At 33.5% G+C, this 22,073-nt stretch overlaps 1 protein-coding gene across 1 annotated transcript; it reads left to right on the top strand.

The window, feature by feature from the left end:
* Window positions 1-1,516: 1,516 nt before the first annotated feature.
* On the top strand, window positions 1,517-19,371 carry LOC134267325 (E3 ubiquitin-protein ligase rnf213-alpha-like). The gene is made up of 12 exons (XM_062749548.1): window positions 1,517-1,613; window positions 1,964-2,352; window positions 2,934-3,048; window positions 3,421-3,523; window positions 14,346-14,485; window positions 14,757-14,949; window positions 15,108-15,330; window positions 15,662-15,736; window positions 15,946-16,137; window positions 17,107-17,196; window positions 17,384-17,580; window positions 17,792-19,371. Exons 1-12 carry the CDS (start codon window positions 1,517-1,519, stop codon window positions 17,988-17,990), a joined length of 2,013 nt encoding a protein of 670 aa, XP_062605532.1. The 3' UTR covers window positions 17,991-19,371.
* The last annotated feature ends 2,702 nt before the right edge of the window (window positions 19,372-22,073 follow it).

Raw genomic sequence — 22,073 nt, 5'->3', positions numbered from 1 at the left:
TTGTTATTTTTCTCAAATTTATATTTATTACTTCTCCTGTATTTATTCTCTATAATATTCTTCTTTGTTAATTCAACCACTTTCTATATTAATGTTTTCTTCACATACATATTGTACATCTATTAGATTTCTTACGTATAATTAGAACGTCACTTATTTTTGTAATTTAACATAATTTCATATTCAATGTGACATTGTATGTCAATCTCAAATATTGTTGTAATGCAGCTTAAACCGTGTTATGTAACTATCTAATAAGGGTATGTCATCTTTATCATAAATAATAAGGAAACGGATTAGTATAAGTATAAGCGATAAAAATAATCATTCATTACATACTCATGTGGGAATAGTGAAATTCCACCTTGGGGCCAAGTTTCACGGTCTAGGACTCGGCAAAGCCTCGTCCTAGACAGTGAATCTTGTCCCCTCGGTGAATTTCACTATCCCCACACTCGTTGTAATGAATGTTTCTATTAATCCTCTATATAAATTGGGAGTTTCACAATGATACTGGTAATATCATCTTATTTATTATAAACATGCAATGTAAATTGTTAGTTAGCAAACAATGGTGGTCTCTAGTAGAGACCTAGTTTACAAAAACCATACTTTGTAGTTATTGACAATCAGAAACTCTAGCATCTTTGAATTTAAAAATTTGAATTAAATACCGATGTGTAAAGTCGAATGCTTTTAAAACAATTCAGGTGATGAATAATGACCAGGTATGAAGATTTACAAGTTTCATAAATTTATCACACCAGCAAATTGATAGACCATTAACCAAAAAAAAAAAAAACAACTTATTCTTATATTTACATTTTATTTGATTCTTGATTTGAAATCAAAATCTCGTCATGTGTTACAAAACCACAACAATGACATAGTTATTTCCATACTTTTAGAAATGTTAATATCTTAGATGTATGTTGCCTTTCTTTCTTTTAAAGATTACATTTGTTTTTTGTAGAAGACTCCTGACTAAATGATATGTACACCAAAAAGATGATAAAACTGGGGATTTTGATACTTTACTTGACAAAGGGCAAGAATTAATCATTTTTGTTTACTTTTGAACTTAATATATTCAGAAAACTCCTTTGTAAGTTTATATAAATGATCGGAAAATTATGACTTCATCTTTTTGATTTTCGCTTGATAATAAAAATAATAATAATAATTAAATTAATTTTTGTCTCTCTTTTTGAAAGAAACATATGGAGATAAAAACAGTTCTCAAGATTAAAATTTCATAAATTAATACAAAATAAGAGCAGAGCAAATACGGACCTCCAAAACATCAGAGATGGGATCAGATGCCATGGAGGAGTGGGCATCCCCTGCCGACCGGTCAACCCGCCATGTACTCCTTGTCATGGTCGGGAAATAACGGGAAAATCCGTCGTCAGTAATGGACTTTAAATTAGTATGAAAAACGTTAGTCAGCAATTAACTCAATGATTAATTTATTTGCTGATAAGGACATTGTATCGACAATAGAACTTACGAAATGATGACTTTAAACAAGACGCTGATATCAATAGCACAAGGCGTGTGTGACCGGCCGGCAGGGGATGCTCACGCCTCCATGGTACTCCAGCATGCTAGAGGTTCACGGCGAGATACTTTTGACTTGGCGCCGAGGTATCTAAGGAGCGTAGGGACGTTAACCGAGGCTCTTACTTGTAGGAGTAGCCTCCATGGCACCTGATCCAAATTCTGAAGTTTTAGAGCTCCTTGTTTTCTCTGCTCCTTTTTTGTATTGTTTTATGGATTTATGATCTTCAATACTGTTATTTATCTCCATATGCTTCATTTCAAAATGACAGTACTATTTTTATGAATTTGAGACTACTTAGTAAAAATTAAAAAGTCGATATATGCTCAATTTCTGCATTCTAAATAATTATAATACACATATTAAATTTACACTTTTGAAAAGCAAATAATTTTTTTATAGGTGTAACCTTACTCACCATATCGACTTCACCTGAACTTAAGGTAAAATTTAGAAGTGTAACCAGCCTTGTTCTGAGCTGCAATTATTCAGTGGAACATGGAGAAAGTATATCAGATGGAGAGATTAAATGGCAAAAACAAATAAACAATAGTTTTGAAGATGTTGCGGTGTTTTCTCCTCTTGGCGGACAAGAACCCTATATTCACCCTGACATGGTTTCTGATCTTGGAAATAGAACAAAACTTGTAACATTAAATACTAATGTATACTCCAGTGCCACATTGGTAATACACGATGTTGTCTGCGGTGACGAAGGATTGTACCAATGCTGGATAGAGTATTTTGACGCTATCGACCTTAGAGATGAATGGAGGAAAAGCTCATCTTTAGTAAATTTTGAGGGTTTTTTCGCCTATTAGATAAACAAAATTGAATCCAATTGTAAAATATGAAATCAATGCATAAAATTTTAGGATACAAGGCAACTTGTTGTTTAAACATACCTCTATCATCTGAATACTTAGAGTTGTTACAATCTGGTCAATGTATGCCTTGTTCATTCTCTCTCTCTCTCTCTCTCTCTCTCTCTCTCTCTCTCTCTCTCTCTCTCTCGTTAAAACTTTTTTAATCAGACTATATATTTGTAATTTTGAAATATTTTTGATATTATATATGTACTTTGACTTTCCCCTCAAGTCATTTTTTTTCTTTTAAAACCCTTTTTTATTCGTGTTTAAAGATACATTCTAATTTAATCTAAGTAGCTGAAGCTATAAAACCCGGTAGATTTTTTTTGGAACATCAGGATCAGTTGGGGGAAATCAGTCGTAAATTAATTGTGTTTGATGTTGGAAATCCGGCGGGAAACATCAAGATTTGGAAATCCCGGAGAGAACAAATATTTCAGAAATCGTGTTCACTTCAAATTTACTGAACAACAAAACAAAGAACTGTACTACATTTTTAAACCTTCACTGAATACAAAGTTTCCAGAAAGGACAACGGAATGAAATTTCTTTGTTCCTCACAAAATAATCTTACACAGGAGCCAGGACCGGAAGATCTCAAAAGAATCTCAGTTCTTTGTAAGTGTACCAAACTGATCAATATTTACCCTTGATAATAATAAAATATTACATTCTCAATTTCACCTGCATTTTTTTTAAGGAAAGTTCGAATATAATTATAATTCTTGTCCACCCGCCTTTAGGTTGCTGTTGCATATTTTACGCAAAAATTCATTGCTCTTTTTAACCTGTGTTCTTTTTTCTTTTCTTATGCGAACGCATACTTTTTTTTAATCCATTCTCGGCTTTGTAACTTTAATATTCAATTGTAGTAGGCACATGTAATGCAACAGCTTTGGTAGACTTCTTTTGATATAATGCTGACAAGGCCAGTAATGCTGGTATATAAGTATATTTACCTTACTTTATAATTGAATCTTTATTTTGAAGATGAACCAGGAGCTCCAGTAATTGATCTTGTGCCGTTCAAAGAAATGTACTTCGCCGGTGACGATTTAAAACTGGAATGTGTTTTGACGGTAATCCTTCCCCAGTAAAAGATGGGCATTTCTATCTATCAACAAAAGAGAAGACAATAAAATACCCCAACAGTAACAGGTCTTCTTTGATGATGAACAACCTCCATACCAACAATTTGGAATTTACTCTTGCTTTGCTTCTAATACGTTCAAGGGGAAGGGTTTTGGGTTTGGTCTTTTGTATTTAATTGGTTAAAATAACTATAAAAGGTAAGTTACGGCTACACCTAATGCTTTTAAAAAAAAATCCCTTTTATGATTAATAAAGCCACATGGATGATTCTAATCATCCATTGGAAAGCATTGTTTTTGGGGAAAAAATTTTTTTCATGTCTATGAGGTATAAACATTAAATATGGCAACCCCCCAGCTTGTTACATGTATAGCTAATCTCTCTGGTTTTGTTTAATTCTATAGATATTCCTATTTTGAACAAAGTGAGTTGTCAATAGTTAAGGTTACTTCATTTGGTAAAAGGTGTCGCGTAATTTTTTTTAAATTCATTATCATATTCTAAACATTTCTTTAGTAACGTATAGCAATTACATGATGTATCATACATTACGATTGATGCCTTTGGCATCTGGGAAAAAATTGAAGAGAGTAAATCTGAAAAGACGGTAACATCAGAACCCTCGCATTATTACAGAAAAAAAATCCTGGAGAAATAAGTACGTAAGTATGAGTGAAAATAAAACATTAAATTTTAAGTACTACACACACTAAAAGAAAACTTTTTTTAAGGACTCTTCTCTCCTGGGTGTTGGCGAAGATTGCATGAGTTTTTTTTTGCTTTTTTTTCAGACTTGAGCTAGCTGCATAACTGTAGCTCTCCAAAAAAAGAATATTAACAGACTAGAGGGCCAATCCTTAGCTATTGCACAAATGAATTTTTCAATTCATCAATGATAGTGAAGGGAAATTCAAAATGTGTCTTTGTTGCAAAAAAAAACATTAGACCAAAAATACCGAATATTGTATTTGCCCTGTTTTCAATAACTACAATAAGACTTGCATCTATGATAACTATATTTTCAGAGCTCCATTGATACAAAGTACGAATACACTGTGGTGTCATTTCAACCCTTGCCAAATCGGGAAATATTAAGATAAAAAAGATGAACAACTGTCAGTACTTAGAGAGTTATACTGCTGATAACTATATATCGTTGTATCGTTTTCTTGTGTATAAATGTGGGTTTTTTTTTTAAATTTTATCTATTTTTATCTTTATAAATGAAACCAAATTGGTAATGGTCCTCTGTAAATTTGTGTTGATGCAATGCAAATTTTTTAATGCATTGTCTTCCATTCAAAAATTTTCAGAACAAAAAAAAAAGAGAATAGAAAAGAAGCAATAACAGAAAGGAAATAAAGTATTTGATGTGTTATACTTAATCAGTATAATTCAATTAAAAAATTCGAAAATTAGGAAACACTTTCCCATTAAGGATATGGAGGGAAATGCCCACGGTTTAATGAAAGTATAATATTTATTTATAACAGGACGGAAATAAGATTTGATGTTGTATACCTAATTGACGTACATGTAATTCAATTAAAAATTTAGTGAATTGAAAAACACTTTAAAGGTATATTTGTTAATTAAAAATTTTTTTAGTAGGTTGTTAAACTCCTCAATTATTGACCACCAAAATCAAAGAATTTTCTGGAAGTTTTTTGACTAAAATATGGTAGGAGTTGATTACAGCAAAATGATTGACTTCTAAATCGAAGACCTGTGGATTACCAAAAAAGGGCTAACAGATTAAAATAGTTATTAATCATTTGCAAGAATATTAACCAAACTGATTTTAAATTTTAAAGAAAAATCATTGTCACTTATCTTCATACAGTAATGAAAAAATCTAGCAACCAAGGAGGCAAAATTTCACAAAATAAAATGAAATTAACAATATCTAATATAGTCAGTTCAAAATGTCAAGAAGATTAAATTTATTAAAGACTTTACGCTGAGCATGCTACAGAGAGCTGAAGGAATCAAAAGGATCTCAAATGGTAGGTTAATGATTATCTATTATTCTTATGCTCAATCATTTATTCCCAATAAATATTCTATGTTGCCCGGTCATGCCCGTCACAGGCTCTTTGAAATAAATTAAGCATAAAACTAATGCTTTATAGATGGTAGGAAATATAAAAAACAGTAATGTTATATTTGCTAACAAAAATCAAAACGACCATAAAATAAGATATTTTTTTAAATACAAACTTGTTGAAATCCCGGTAACATCAACTTATCTATTAGTAACCTGCTTCTGTTTAAGAATTGGTCGTACTCAGACTAACCTCTTTTAAATATCAACAACCCATACAAAACAATCCCATCTGAAACCTGCCTATGCACGGCTTCAGATTCCAGAAACTTGTACTAGCAATTCAGCTCCAATGTAAACTATTACAAAAAAAGCCGGCACGAAATGCCAAAATAATTAATTTTTTTACATGAACATCATAAGGTTTTATAAAAACCACCCGCGAAAGCCCTGTTTATTAAAAACTCGTGTCATAAACCCCTTTAATTTTAGATATGGAGACACGTATTTGGGGAAAATTCATTTTTTAAAAAATGAATGACATGTGATATATCATTAATGAAGTCATGCGATCTGTCCTAGATCTAGATCTATGTCAGAAACTTACAGAAACTCCTTATGTTACATCCTCGCAAGCCAGGGGTCCTAAGTCAACACATTGCATATTCCTGGCACAACCCCTGGCATATTCAATATCAGTTGGCTGACTCTAGCGACGTCTTTCGGAATATTTGCAAAACTTGATTGTTTTTCTTATTTCTCAACCAATCATATAAAGAAATTATATAAATATTGTGTGTAGTTCGTGGAACGTCTGACAATTTTCATCCCAAGAAACCATTGTCAACAACTACATGCAATATTTATTATAATTATTATACTGAATGTTTTATACAAACACATATAACAGTGAACCGTGCACGCATTAATTCTGTGCAGTCGCAATTTTTTTGGATGTTTCACCGTAGTCAAGCACTGTTGACTGTTGGCTTCATTATTCAGCGGGTAATAGTGTTTTTTTAACAAATGTTTCTCGACTAATTCGATTCAACTAATTTACATGAAAATATAATATTCTATGATAAACAACTTTAATTTGATTGATTGGTGCTTCTCAATCGAGACAGCAAGCCCACGGATATTAAATGAAATATGACAGGGGTCTAACGGTAACGTGTTGACTTCAGGACCCCTGGCTTGGAAGGAGGCTGATGTTACGGTAGATGCCAAAATGAGAAAGGTATCTAAAATTTGACGAAATTTCATCGGGATGAGAGAAAATTGTCCTTGTTTGGCCTTCGCATAAACATTGTAATAATTTAGCACTAGTTTCAAAGAAAACAAAAGGAAGTGAAAGTAAATTCTAACCTATCCCATTTTGAACTCAAATAAGAACATAATCCGTCCCTTACCACACTTAATTTAGTTTGTTTTTGTTTTTTTTTAAATCTTTAAATTTTCGTCACTAATGCATTTTTTGGTCTGATGACATACAAACAGTGTTGTTGTTGTTGTTAATTTCTTTTAGCTTTCATTGCAAACGAAAGTTTGAGAGGAAAACAATTAGAATACTGGTATAGCTTAATACCATCGCCTTTAATAGACCAAATGTGTTTTAAAATTCATCGCTCGAAAAGCAATTAACTATAGTGTATTAGTACTTGGTACAAATAAATACCGGTATTCTATTTTTCATCTTGACAAATTGGCTGTTTGATTGACTTGAATTGCGAAAAATGCCAAGAGCTTGCTGGAATTGTAATGAACAAATCCAAAATTATCCTGGTTATGTATCCATCACTAGCTGTACGGAGTGAGTTTTGATTGATTTTTTAAAATCGTTAAAGATGCACTCAAACAAATGAAATATAAAAGATAACAACTTTCTCTGCACTTTTCGAATCAAGTCTCAATTCGAAATATCTGAATTTATTAGTTTTTCTTTGACCATATGCATGCATGTACGTGTCAATTATTGTGTTGCAATTCATATTGTTGAAAATCATCCACATGACCTAAAAGCTGAAGTAAAAAAAAATAAAAGTGATAATTTTTTTCTCTAGTTAGGAGCCATTCTACAATTTATTACAATTTATTAGTTCTCATGAGTACTCAAATACATTTCTCGTACATGTACTAAAATTATAGGTACTTCTGAGCGATGAACTCACTAATTGATACTCCCGCGCCTCCCATATGGTTCTGATGGCAATGTCCATGTTTTGCACTCGGAGACAGGGAATAAATGTCAGATCAAAAAGTCAATAGGAGGTGCAAAAATGGCATAATGTAATAAAGATTCTGTGAAAGTATCACTAAATTTTATTCAGTTGTACAGGAGGAGTTGCGGAAAATTCTTTAGATTGCTACATCGCAATTACGTTGCATTGAGTATAGTTTTAATATTATTCTTCCAACCGATTTTGTGCAAGCGATTTCTCAGAGATGGCTAGTCCGATTTCTACCAAACTTTCAGATCTGAAAGATATTTAATTGATCTTGATAGGTTTTTTTCCTTTTTGATTATCTCACTTCTGGTCGTGAGATATGGACGATTTTCTGATTTTCAGAGGGTCGGCTTGTCCGGGAAACTCCTCCGAAACGACTTAAAATATGGACTTGAGATTTTCAGGGAAAATAGAGAAAGGTTTGGTGAGTTGTAATTGGGTCTCCAAATCTTTCTAGCGCAAAAGGTACCTGAGTTCGGTAGGGCCGAAAAAATGTCTCAGAAATATCTCACAAAATTTGACGCATTTTGTCTCATATCTTCACTCCTGTTCATAATTTGTTAAAACACATTGAAGACAAAATATTCAATATCGCAAGACCTTTCATTTGATATAAAAAAAAATAGGGCTGACCCTTCAAATTAGGGGCTAAGAGGGGCCAAAAGTCTTTTATCTATAACTCTCTAATGATCAATTCTTTGTTATACATTATTGATCAAAAGTATTCATCTTAACAATTAGATTATTACTATCTAAGTTGTTTGAAAATTGGCTTATCTGAATTCTAGATATTAATATTTGAAAATCTGAAGCGGGCCCCAGATGGCGGCTGTCTTTGTCAATTCCGCCATTTCGCAATTGGGGTTTATGGAGGCAGCTGAGCGTTTGATTAAACCATTCTGACATACGAATGCATGAAATGTAAACAAAACTACTTGGACTTTCACGTCGTAGTTCGTTGCAATTCAGTGTCGATCTTAACACTTAATTTCCGTTTCACTACTTAAGTGTAACTGGGCTAGATACGATATATGTAATGTGTACAAAGACTTTTTAAACGTCGAAATAAAATAAAGGCGATAAGAACGTTTTATTTATTTTATTTCATTGCAGCTATCACACCAATTTATTAGATAAGTTCAAAGAAAATGCGCGAATATTTACTCGTGGCGTTTGGCGCAAATTATTAATAGTGACCCGCCTTTTATGATTCTTAGACAGGTGTACTGTTGCAAAAGTATACACACAAGTATATTTAGAGCAGTACTCCCAAAAGCTTTATGGTTTGCGCGTTGGGGATAAAACAGAAAAAGGCGACATGGGTTCAATCCTCTTTGCGACCAAAATTTTGAATCTTTTTCTGTGATATTCATGGCATAAGTAAAGGCCCCTTTTTGCTGATTTAACGTATAATCAGTTTCTTGATTTGATAAAGAAGAAATTAAATATCTTTGAATCTCTTAGAACTTTGGCAAGCGTAGGTTCAACGTTTTCTTAAACACTAAAAAATATTCATTTCATTTTCTCATAAATAGGCTGCGCGGATAATACACATGGTGCCAATGTGCAGGTAAGGTCATCCCCGTGATGGGGAATGGACCTGTAGAAAACCTTCTCTGGTTCTGCAGAGTCGAGTTTTTAGCAAATAAAATGTATGAAAATGCGCGAATATTTACTCGTGGCGTTTGGCGCAAATTATTAATAGTGACCCGCCTTTTATGATTCTTAGACAGGTGTACTGTTGCAAAAGTATACACACAAGTATATTTAGAGCAGTACTCCCTAAAGCTTTATGGTTTGCGCGTTGGGGATAAAACAGAAAAAGGCGACATGGGTTCAATCCTCTTTGCGACCAAAATTTTGAATCACTTTTCAGCTCGATTATACGAGTTTTTTTTTCCTGAATCGGACGGAAGACCTCTCGTTGCTAGCAACGAGATCGTTTCTAGTTATTATTATTATTATTTTTTTTCTTATTTGTTCTCCGGTACTTTTTTGTCCGCGAGTGTTCTCAGAAACTGTTCACCCAACTGACCTAAAACCTTTTTAGGGTTAATGGGTGTGTAGTGTAGGTGTGCGGAACGAAGGTCATTTTGCGCGCATACGCCTGCACGTGCGTGCGCGTGATATGAGTGAAATGACTAATATATTTAATATAGCCATAACTTTAACATTTTTCGATGAAATGCTTTGAAACTCATTATATAAGGATATATTAATAGTGTACATAATGTGACACTGTCAAATTAGCATGAACTCACGCGCATGCACGTGTGCTTCGCTCTGATTGGCTAAAACAAAAATCTCAGTATCTTGTCTGTTTTTTGACGAAATGGTTTGAAATTTAAAACATAGTCATGGATTAGGATATCCTACAATATGATATAGAAAAAATTTCATGAAATCACGCGCATGCACGTGTGCTGCAATCTGATTGGCTGACACTTTAAATGACTATATCGCCTTTGTTTTTCGTCGAAATGCTTTGAAATTTGAAACAAAGTTACACATTAAGATGCCCTGCAATATGCTATACAAAAAAAAATCAAGAAATTACGCGCATGCACGTGTGCTGCGATCTGATTGGCTGAAACTTTAAATGACTATATCTCCTTTGTTTTTTGATGAAATGCTTTGAAATTTAAAACATAATCATTCATTAGGATATCCTACAATGCGATATAGAAAAATAATCATGAAATCACGCGCATGCACGTGTGCTGCAATCTGATTGGCTGAAACTTGAAATGGCTATAACTCCCTTGTTTTTCAACCAAACAGGATGGGATTCAGAACATAAATAAATATAAGGGACTCCTACAAGAAGGTATGGTCATCATGCACGTGCATGCACGTGCGTGCATTTGGAACGAATGACATTAGAAATACACTTGAACGAGTGATTTTTAATACTTTTGGACTGAATGCTTTCACATATAGTATATTACAGGGAATATGGAACTAAAAGGGAGTTGGGGAGCGTTTGGGGAACATCTGTAACGGTTCCCGTTACAATTAGCACTAGTTATTATTATTATTCTTTTTTCTTCTTATTTCTTCTCCGGTACTTTTTTGTCCGGAAGTGTTCTCAGAAACTGTTCACCAAACTAAGTTAAAACCTTTTTAGGGTTAGTAGGCATGTTGTGTAGATGTGCCGAACGAAGGTCATTTTGCGCGCATTCGCATGCACGTGCGGGCGCGTGCAATGAGTAAACTGACTGATATATTTAATATGGTTGTAACTTTTATATTTTTTGATAAAATGTTTTGATAGTCATTATATAAAGATATATAAGTTGTGTACATAAGATGACATGGTCAAATTTGCATGAACTCACGCGCATGCACGTGCACTTTGCTCTGATTGGCTGAAACAGAAATCTTAATATCTTTTTTGTTTTATGATGAAATGCTTTGAAACTTATATCATAGACATGTATTAGGATGTACTACAATATGATATATAAAATTTTTCATGAAATCACGCGCATGCACGTGCGCTGCAATCTGATTGGTTGAAACTTTAAATGACTATAACTCCCTTGGTTTTCAACCAAACAGCATGGGATTTAGAACATAGATAGACATAAAGGACTCCTACAAGATGGTATGGTCACCATTTACATGCATGCACGTGCGTGCACGTGCGCTTTGCTCTGATTGGCTGAAACAAAAATCTCAATATCTTTTCTGTTTTTTTACAAAATGCTTTGAAATTTAAAACATAGGCATACTTTAAGATGTCCTACAATATGATAAAATAATTGTCATGGAAACATGCGCATGCACGTGCGCTGCAATCTGATTGGCTTAAACTTTAAATGGCTATAACTCCCTTGTTTTTCAACCAAACAGGATGGGATTAAGAACATAGACAGACATAATGGACTCCTACAAGAAGGTATGGTCATCATGCACGTGCATATGAGTAAAATAGTGTATACAAGATGATATCGACATTACGCTCATGCAATCACATGCGCACGCCTGCATTGCTTAAATTTGAAATACTTGGTATACTTTTGGGAAAACGTTGTTGCCGTCTTAAATGCATAGATTTTGCCTTCTTTAATGAAACTTACAGGGAATATGGCACGAGAAGTGAGTTGGGGAGCGTTTGGGGAACATCTGTAACGGTTCCCGTTACAATTAGCACTAGTTATTATTATTTTTCTTCTTCTTCTTCTTCTTCCTGGGTACTTTTTTGTCCGGGAGTGATCTTGTAAACTGTTCGTCCGATGTAGGTAAAACCTTTATAGGGTCAGTAGACATGTTATGTAGATTTGCGGAATCAAGGTCATTTTGCGCGCACGTGCTTGCAAGAGCATGCACGTGCAACACGTGAAATGACAAATATAATAGATATAGCTGCAACTTTTCTAGTTTTTGATGAAATGCTTTGAAACTCATAATATAAGGATATATTAGTAGCATGGACAATATGACATGGTCAAAATAGGAAGATCTAACACGCATGCACGTGCGCTTTGCTCTGATTGGCTGAAACTAAAGTCTCAATATCTTTCTTGTTTTTTGACAAAATCCTTTGAAACTTTGAACATAGCCCTGCATTAGGATATCCTACAACATGATATATAGCAATTCTCATGAAAAAACGTGCATCCACGTGCGCTGCAATATGATTGGCTGAAACTATAAATGGCTATAACTCCCTTGGTTTTCAACCAAAGAGGATGGGATTTGGAACATAGATAGATATAACGGACTTCTAAGAGAAGGTATAGTCATCATGCACATGCATACACGTGCGTGTATGTGCGCTGCAGTCTGATTGGCTTAAACTTTAAACAGCTATAATTCCCTTGATTTGCAACCAAACGGGGTGGGATTTAGAACATAGATAGATGTAATGAACTTTTACAAGAAGGTATGGTCACCATGCTCATGTATGCATGTGCATGCACGTGAAAAGAGTAAAATAAAAAGTACACTTGAATGATCGTATTATTCAATACTTTTGGATTAAATACTTTAATATTTAGTACATTAATATATAAAGATTGTGTAGACAAGATGATTTGGTCAATACGCACATACATTCACATGCGCACAATGCTTAAATTTGAATGAACTTGGTTCACTTCTGGGTAAACGTTGTTAAAGTCTCAAATGCATAGCGTTTGTCCTATTTAATGAAGCTTACAGGGAATATGGCACCAAAAGGGAGTTGGGGAGCGTTTGGGGAACATCTGTAACGGTCCCCGTTACAATTAGCACTAGTTATTATTATTATTATTCTTTTTTTTCTTATTTGTTCTCCGGTACTTTTTTGTCCGGAAGTGTTCTCAGAAACTGTTCACCCAACTAAGTTAAAACCTTTTTAGGGTTAATAGGTGTGTAGTGTAGGTGTGCGGAACGAAGGTCATTTTGCGCGCATACGACTGCACGTGCGTGCGCGTGATATGAGTGAAATGACTGATATACTTAATATAGCTATAACTTTTACATTTTTTAATGAAATGATTTGAAACTCATTATATAACGATATATTAATAGTGTAGATAATGTGACACTGTAAAATTACCACGAACTCACGCGGATGTGCGTGCGCTTTGCTCTGATTGGCTGAAACAAAAATCTCAATATCTTCTCTGTTTTTTGACGAAATGCTTTGAAATTTAAAACATAGGCATGCTTTAGGATATCCTACAATATGATATATAATAATTTTCATCAAATCACGCGCATGCACGTGCGCTGCAATCTGATTGGCTGAAACTTTAAATGGCTATAACTCCCTTGGTTTTCAACCTAACAGGATGGGATTCAGAATATAGATAGATATTACAGACTCCCACAACAGGGAATGGTCATCATGCACGTGCGTGCACGTGAAATGAGTAAAATTCCAAATACACTAGTTAAAACATATTTTTGGATTAAATGCTGTAATATTTAGCATATTAAAATATATCAATAGTGTAGACAAGATGATATGGTCATTATGCACAGGCATTCAAATGCGCATGCGTGCAATGATGAAATTGAATACTTCTGGTAAAACTTTGTTAAAGTCTTAAATGTATCGCGTTTGTCTTATTTAATGAAGCTTACAGGGAATAAGTCACCAAAAGGGAGGTGGGGAGCGTTTGGGGAACATCTGTAACGGTTCCCGTTACTATTAGCCCTAGTTTAGTCATTGGCCTTGTTTACTTGATGCAACTTCAAAAAAGAAAAAATATTCAACTTAGGCAAAATATTCTAAAATTGTTTTTATTTATGAATTTTATCTTCTCTCCCCCTGGCCACTCTCTCTTGCCTCTTTCCCTCCTTTCCACTCTCTCTTGCTAACAAATTAATGGTTTCCCTTGAGAAGGAAACTATTTTCCGCGACAGATTCGCCACCATAGAAATAGTTTCCTCCCTCGGGGAACCAAAAATTTGCTTATTTACCTCATACCTATTCCATAACTGTATATTAATGCATACTATGTGAATAATGGGAAGTTTGAAGGTGAACTGCAAGTTAATGATGCAAAAAAAAGATTTTGATATATTATTTAAATCTCATGATACATATATAATTATAGAGATAAAATTGAGTTTAGTTGTTCTTTGTTGTTAATTTACCATATACCAACTTCAGAGGGCAGAGGAAAAGAGATTAAGAATTTGGTCAGGGACTTCATTGAGGCTTGGCAGTGTGTACGTGAACAACTTCTAACATTCAGTAAGTTTCATGGAGCCGTATTTATTTTAGAACTATCTTTAATTCAGGGCTATAATTTGAAGCTGGGTCTTGAGTCACTGTTGCAATTGATAAATTTTCGATATTGTGAATATTAAATTCAGACTTCTCGAGTTCTTTGTAGCAAAATCTTTTTGTTAATTTTTATGTCTAGATCTGTCTTTGAAAATAAAAGTTCAGAATTAAAAGGTCCAGTAATTCTGATAGTTATCGTAAAAAGTTGAAAATTTTAACATTATAATGAATCTTGCAGCTTTCCCCACACTGGAAGGACTAGGTAAGGTCCCAAAGGAGTACTGTCAGAAGATGATTACTGAGAGCCACCCTGTATCAGTTCTGTTACCCACCTTCAGGGACGCTGGACTCTGCTCCTATGGCCTCCTCTACTTTCTACTTAAAAAACAAAATAACTTCCTCCAGGAATACTGCAAGAAGAAGAAAATGCAGTAAGTCTATAGCTTTGCCATGTTTTTTGTAAATAAACTATAAATGATGTATTCATTGATTTGAATGCTCAGTTGATTTCACTCTCTTTGATAATTGGTCCATTTACATTGCAAATGATGGCTTTAATAATCATAATTAATAAAACATACTTTCGTAGGTACACACAGCTTCCCAAGGTCACGGTGAATGACATAACGTCCCCCCACCTAATCAGCTACCACCCTGACCGGGACATCCTCCCCATGGTCCTGGCCAACTGTCACTACACCTTCCAGGTTGGCAAGGGAACCAAGATAGATTACAACTTTGGGGACCTGGAGCGCCAGCTGATGGACCGATTCCTGTTCTCCAAGTCAGTCATAGATATGCCTGTTTATGAGGTATATACATGGTCATGTACGCAGGGAGTGCTTTACTGTTGAGAATCAGTTAAAGATTTTTTACATGTAGATATTCCATGCATACAATATAAAGTTTATTGAATGAAAATGTAATCAATTTACAGTAAAACTTGTTTAGTATGAACATGGATATTATGAATTCATGGATAAAGCATTGTTATCTTGGATCCACAGCTAAATAAATTTAACAAATCCCTTAACAAATTACAGATATAGCAAAATAATTTTTTCATAGGTCCCAGTGACTCTGTTATAACCGAGTTTTACTGTACATTTATCAATCTTGAGCTATGCTTTATGCATCTTGCAGTTTGAGTTGATGACATACAGATCAGAGACAACTAATGCAGTGGTGTTTAGACATCTTAGACAGAAAATCAAGCAGGTCTGTCAAAAGCTTTCATCAAATTTAAGGAATAATTTCCTTCTAATTTAAAAACACTCTTTACCTAATTTTCTTATAGCTGAAAATTATAATTACAAGCTATATCTGTTTATAGATAAGAAATTTAATGCTGAATGAAATTGTTTAAATTAATTTGATTTTTCCCCTTTCTTTAATATTTTAGATCTTACTTTTGATTTTATTCATAGGAACCTTTGACCCCTGCAGTAGCCAATCAGATCAGTGAAGAGATCAGAGCTTACCCTGACCTCTGTCAGACACTTGATAAACTTGACATTACCATCAGCTTCCTGAAATCAGTAGGGGGTGATGCTAACATGTCCTTGGAGAAGTTCATGACCCAGACACTTAAAATGGAAAATCCATTCCCCAGTCAAAAGGTTGGTTTTCATTCAGATGTATATTAATTACTGTGAAAACACAAATTTTCGTGGGGGGTTAATTTTCGTGTTGTGAAGAGACCCACAAATTCATGTCCATCACGAAATGTAAAATGTGACAAACATTACCACTGAACAATTCTACATCCACGAAATCAAATCCCCACGAACCAAGAGTTTTTCCTCAAACCACAAAAATTTGACACCACGAAAATATGTGATTTTACAGTATGTCAATGATTTTTGACTTAATTGTGTAAAGTTTTAACTCAAAGGATTTCATGCTTTCTTGTTTACATGTATGACCTTAACGTCATGTGAAAATTATTAGAAGGACATGCATGTACTATTATTAGGAATGTCAACAAATAGTCAACTATTCGACTGTCAGTCGAATGGACCGACGATCGAATAATGAAACGACATTCGAATATTAAATAAATGCAAGTAAAGGGGTGATAATGAAATTCTCGCGTCAAAACTGAAAAAGGGTCCTTCCTCAAACTATGCAACTGTATAGTGTACATCCTCAGCCGAATAAGAGCCCACAGTCACAGTATATAAATTAAATTAATAATTTTCAACATTGTACATATGGAAAATACAGTAATTACATACCGCAATTATTATTTCTCAATCACTGACTTTTTTTGTTATTGTACATATAGTAAATTATGCAACGCTACACTGGACTATGAAAGTTATTTAATTGGCTTGTATCAATTAAATTTATAAACTCTAGGAATTTCAAATGCTCAGGAACACACAATATGTGCATAGCTGTGATAGTTGAACAAACAGTATTTAACATTTTCATCGGAGGCGTGGATAGTGTGTGTTTACAATTTCCCATTTCCAATTTATTTCAATTTCCCAATTTATTTTAATATTTTGACACCCCTAATTATTATTATAATGTTTAAGTTAACTAGGTGTGTACAAAATGTATTGTTAACATTTGTTTTCTAGGCAAGGTCCTCCTGTGTGTGTAAGCATGCTCAGTCACTCTGGATGACTTTAGCAATGGAGAAAACCAAAAGACAAGCCTCACATAAGGAGGTAATTTAAATGAGAACAGTTCTGATTCAGAAATACTCAGTTAAATAATTTTCAGTTAGACCGTATACATTTGTTATTTACTAACTAAGGAAGTTTAAACACATTCAAGTATTTTGATCAGAAAGAAAAATCAATCAAGATCATTTCCATTTTGAATTAAAATATGGATTGTTTTTCTCTATTCTAGGATGCCTTTGAGGGTGTGTCGGGTGAGTTGAGGGTGGACCTCCTCCCAGACCAGCGTGACGTCATCACCTCATTCTGTGAGGAACTCTCCATAGAGAGACTAGAACTCCTGCTGGAAACCCTGTTTGAGTGTATCATGTTGACCATCACAGTCCCTAAAGGAACGGATGATGATGATTTAGACATGACCAAGCTCAGGTAATTGATGAAATGTTAAAAGTACAGAAAAACTTGCCCATTTTTTAAAAATATATATTGAAAATATTGATATCTTACTATCTTGAACAGTCAATTTTGATTTCTTTTTGAAATTTGATAAAATGTTAATAAATATACTGCTACGAAGTCAATATTCTCCATACTAATTGGAAATATTAATAATTATCCTGTTTTGTCTTTCTATCCTCAGCCTAAGAGACACGATGATTGGATATTTATCAGCTCCTCAATATGACCTTGACCTGACCTACCCAGGCTGGATGACTGACCTAGTGGGGAGAATCCCCAATGAAGGCGAAAACTTTACCAAGATCATGAACAATCAGGCAGTGGATGTGTGGCTGTTTTTATATGTCATCTACTCCCAAAAACGAATTGAAAGGAGATAGAGTTTTGTGTTGAATGACAAAGTGAAAGTGGGAGATTCTCATAAAAACAAAGTGAAAGTAGATTAAAATGCTAAAGACATATTGCTCAAGATAGAGTAAAAATAGAGTAAAATAAATTTTTGTATTTGTTGTACCTTGTGTTTCAGATAATGGTAATGTATTCATGCAGAAAGGGAGATTAGTACATGTTTTCTTGAGTTGAAGACATTATTTTTAAGATACCATGCATGTACAATTAGAGTACTGCTGAATGCATATATTGATTCATTTCATGAACAACCATATTAAAGAAAAGCACTGTGGTGATGTCAATGCTTCAGGTTCTTTGTGATAAAAATACATATGTGCCAATGAATATTTGTACATATAGCTGCATTAGAATCATTTAAATATTTTGACAAGTTTTCCATGACGATATTTGGACATTTATTGTTGTATGTGAGTTTGATACAATTGCAAACATTTTGAATACAATTAAGTTCTAAAAAGTCTATAGAAAAACTTTGATATACATGTACTAACTCGGGTTTCACTGTTTGTTTTATACATACATTCATAACATGAATTCATAACAAAATATCAGGTATATGTACTTTCGATAAACTGTACAGACTGACTCTCAGATTCTTTGATGTTATAATGTTTTTTTTTTTAAATGTAATTGTATTTTGATAAATGTGTGTTCTAGACATCAAATTTTTCTTGTGACAACATAACTTACCCAATACAACACAAGATTAGGGGACCATGCATCCTCTACCCGGTATTTTGTAGTGTGCAATTATTTTTTTTATCTACACAGTTTAGAATATATAAACACATTCAAAACAGGTTTAATCAACTATATTTTTTCAAAGATTTTTTTCTCTTTGAAAAATTGTAACCATGCATTATTGATGTTATTTGTTTGGAAGACTGAAGTTGTTGAATGGTGTGAATGCACATTCATTTGTAAGAAGTGTTAATCTTTGTGCCAACATTGAATTGTAAAGAAGTTATTAAATTCTGATTCATTCATTAAGACTGCACTTAACTTCACTTATTCTTGTTCACTCATGGGGGAACATAGGGCCGCAACCACACCACGCTAGACTGCAAATTTACAAAGTGAAAACACCTGTATGGATGAACAACACAAAAGCCAAGAAATTTAAACTTATTGTTACTTTTTTTCTGAGGGCCTGTTTATATATTTAAAAAAAAGAAATGAAGAATTATTTGCATGCCTTCATTTTAGAAAATCTTATACATGTATATTAAATTATAATCAGGTTTATATCACTGAATGCTTTCTGTAACAAGACTATATCATTAGCTTTTTTTTCTTTATAGTGCTTGTGATTTAAGTGATGGTCAATTCATGTGTGCAATAAAGTATTTGTTTAGGTTTGGGTTTTACTTATAATTTCTATGACTTCATAGATCGATCGAAGTAGAGGTTTTCCCAGAAAATAATGGAGACAGTCCACAAAGCAGGGACATCCCATACCCCCCAGAATCAGTTATTCATACATTGTAGATAAAAGAGATAGGACATGTACATGAAACACTGATGCTCCCGCATGGCAGCTTTTGATGAAGATATAAGTTTCTCAAATGATGGTTTTCCTTCAAGGTGAAGAGGTAAAAAATGTTGTTACCGAATTTCAAGGAAAGGACTTGTAACAATAGATATACCCATGGAATTTGTAAGTTCAAAAACTAACCATACCGTACAAAATTGATGACAAAAGTTATAGTTTTTTTTTCAATGTTGGTCAAACTCCAACGTTACAAGGGTCAAATTAAAGGCACCAAGATGATGATCTTTTCATAGGAAAAGCATTTGAAAGGTGTTTCCACTCTCACAATTTTTATGGTTCGAAGTACAAAAACTGCTTTTATTTTCACTAAACACACTTTAAATTTTCCAATTTTTGCTAAAAATGTGTAGGTCACCATATTATTTGAGATGCGAAACATAAAAAAACAGAAGTGTATATCAGGATAAAAAATCGCAATTTTTTTGTAAACAGTATTGTGAAAAATATGTTAAAACTCGTTAAAATGCATAATTCTGATGCTGAATGTTCCTAAATACTTCTTACTTATAAGATATTTTGGGATTGTGAATATAAATAGTGAGATCATTTTACTTAAAATCGAAATTCCTGTATAAAAATAATTTCAAAGCGGTACTTCTGTTACAGTTTAATTAGTTTGATTTCGTTATAATATTTTGATAGACTACACAAAGATTCACGAGAATCACAAAAAATGCAAGCTTGTGACCTGAAGTCAGCGACCGGAACGGAAATAGATAGGCTAAATCTGATACAACTGAATCAAATTTTGTATTCTTGAACTTCTGTATCATCAATTTAAAGTTTGATAAATATTTTAAATATTATCTTTGATTAATTGAGCTACATGTACATGATGTAGGTAGCACGAGATGCGGCATAAGATGGAGGGGAAGATACCAGTATTCAAAGTTTAAAAAACATGTTACATGTATAATTTGTTTTTTAGTAGGAAAAGCTATGAGAAACCCTACACTGGAAATAAACCTCGATCTGTAATAAAAAATATGAACATAAATAACTACAATATGAAAGAATATTCAGAAATGCACTCAACAGTAGACTTATCTAATTACACTGTAAGTAACCCCGTCATGTTATCTCTGCACGGACGGGGTGGGAAAACGTTAGATGGACAATTAACAAACATTATATATATATACACGGACATATTCATGGTGATGCTCAAAAATGACAGATTGTGTGTTATACTGATTAAGACTTTTAGAAATCATGTTATAATTAAGTACCTATAGCTAATGGTTTCAGTACGCATAATATTGATTAAGCTGCACGTTAGATGTAAATTCAGATACATGTAGTTGGAGGATTGTTGATCAAGATATGGTGTATTATTATCATAGAAAGTACATTAAAGAATATTATACAAATAGTTATCAAAATACTTATTACATTCAGTTACATGCCTATGTACTTCCAGGATGTACATGTACATTCATTTAATCCGATCTGTGTGTCATTTACACAGGTATGAACCACTAATATGTTGAATTGAGCTTTGTACATAATTAACCTGAAACATTTCATCCAAGCAGATGTAAAACGTATTCCTACAGGTAATTTAATTAATTATTATTTTCAGCTAGGTTGTCATTCTCATGGTCATTCGGATCACAAAATGCTCTGCATACTTTTAAGTCACCTACCTAATTATTTTAAAATTTTATTTGCAGAATCAGAAAGTTCTTCAACTTATTCAGAATCCATGGTAATCGGCAACAAAATTAATCAAAATTGAGGAAAATGCAGGGATGTTTTGTTAGACTCTCACGAGACTAAATAAAAACAGAAAGGATTTGATTAAGAGAAAAACGGGTAAGGATACCTTTTGTAATTGTAAAACAAGTCATGAAGCTTCAGAATTAAATCGAATTATTGTTCAATGATATCGATATCATTAAAAACAAAATGTGTTTTTGAAACGCTGATGTCCCCGTATGGCAGTTTACAGTTGAATTCTCTCAAATGAATGTCAAACACCAAAGGTCAAGGTCAAAATTGTTGTTACTCAAAGGAAGGTCTTTTACAAGGAATACACCTGTGAAATATGAAAGCCTTTGTTCAAACTGTTCAAAAGTTTTTACCAAGGTTGAAGATTTTAAAAAGTGGGTCAAGTTCAAAAGGTTAAAAATGTTTTAATCAAGCTGAAAGATCTTGAAACAACTTGTATGAACGCCTTAGCTCCAACTGTTCAAAAGTTATGGTCAAGAATAAAGTGTAGTATTTTTTGTAAAAGTGAGTCAAAATCCAAGGTCAAGAGGTGAAATTTGAAGGTACTCAGAGAAAGGTCTTTTCACAGGAAATACACTTGTGAAATGTAAAAGCGAGAGTCCCATCCAATCAATAGTTATTGGCTCGGTTAAAGTTGACAACAGACAGACAGAAAAACAGACAAAGAGACTGACAAGAACTAGATGTGTTTGAACAACACAATGCGAACAAAATTCGAAAAATTATTTTTAGCATATAGTTCACAGTCAAGGTCACAAATTCATTGACC

This window comes from Saccostrea cucullata, unplaced genomic scaffold, assembly GCF_032062105.1.
Source record: "Saccostrea cucullata isolate Sc308-1 unplaced genomic scaffold, CSIRO_AGI_Scuc_v1 ctg9170, whole genome shotgun sequence".
In the NCBI taxonomy this organism is placed as follows: Eukaryota; Metazoa; Mollusca; class Bivalvia; order Ostreida; family Ostreidae; genus Saccostrea; species Saccostrea cuccullata.
The sequence above is the reverse complement of the archived record's forward strand: the minus strand, read 5'-3'. Positions and strand labels throughout refer to the sequence as shown.

What these genes read in the sequence shown, in the direction of transcription:
- LOC134267325 (XM_062749548.1), top strand. Translation starts at nt 1,517, where the DNA reads ATGACTTTAAACAAGACGCTGATATCAATAGCACAAGGCGTGTGTGAC. An exon ending in CAAAAGAATCTCAGTTCTTT is followed by an intron (nt 3,049 to 3,420) that starts GTAAGTGTACCA and finishes TTTATTTTGAAG; the next exon opens with ATGAACCAGGAGCTCCAGTA. An exon ending in TGCAAGAAGAAGAAAATGCA is followed by an intron (nt 14,950 to 15,107) that starts GTAAGTCTATAG and finishes ATACTTTCGTAG; the next exon opens with GTACACACAGCTTCCCAAGG.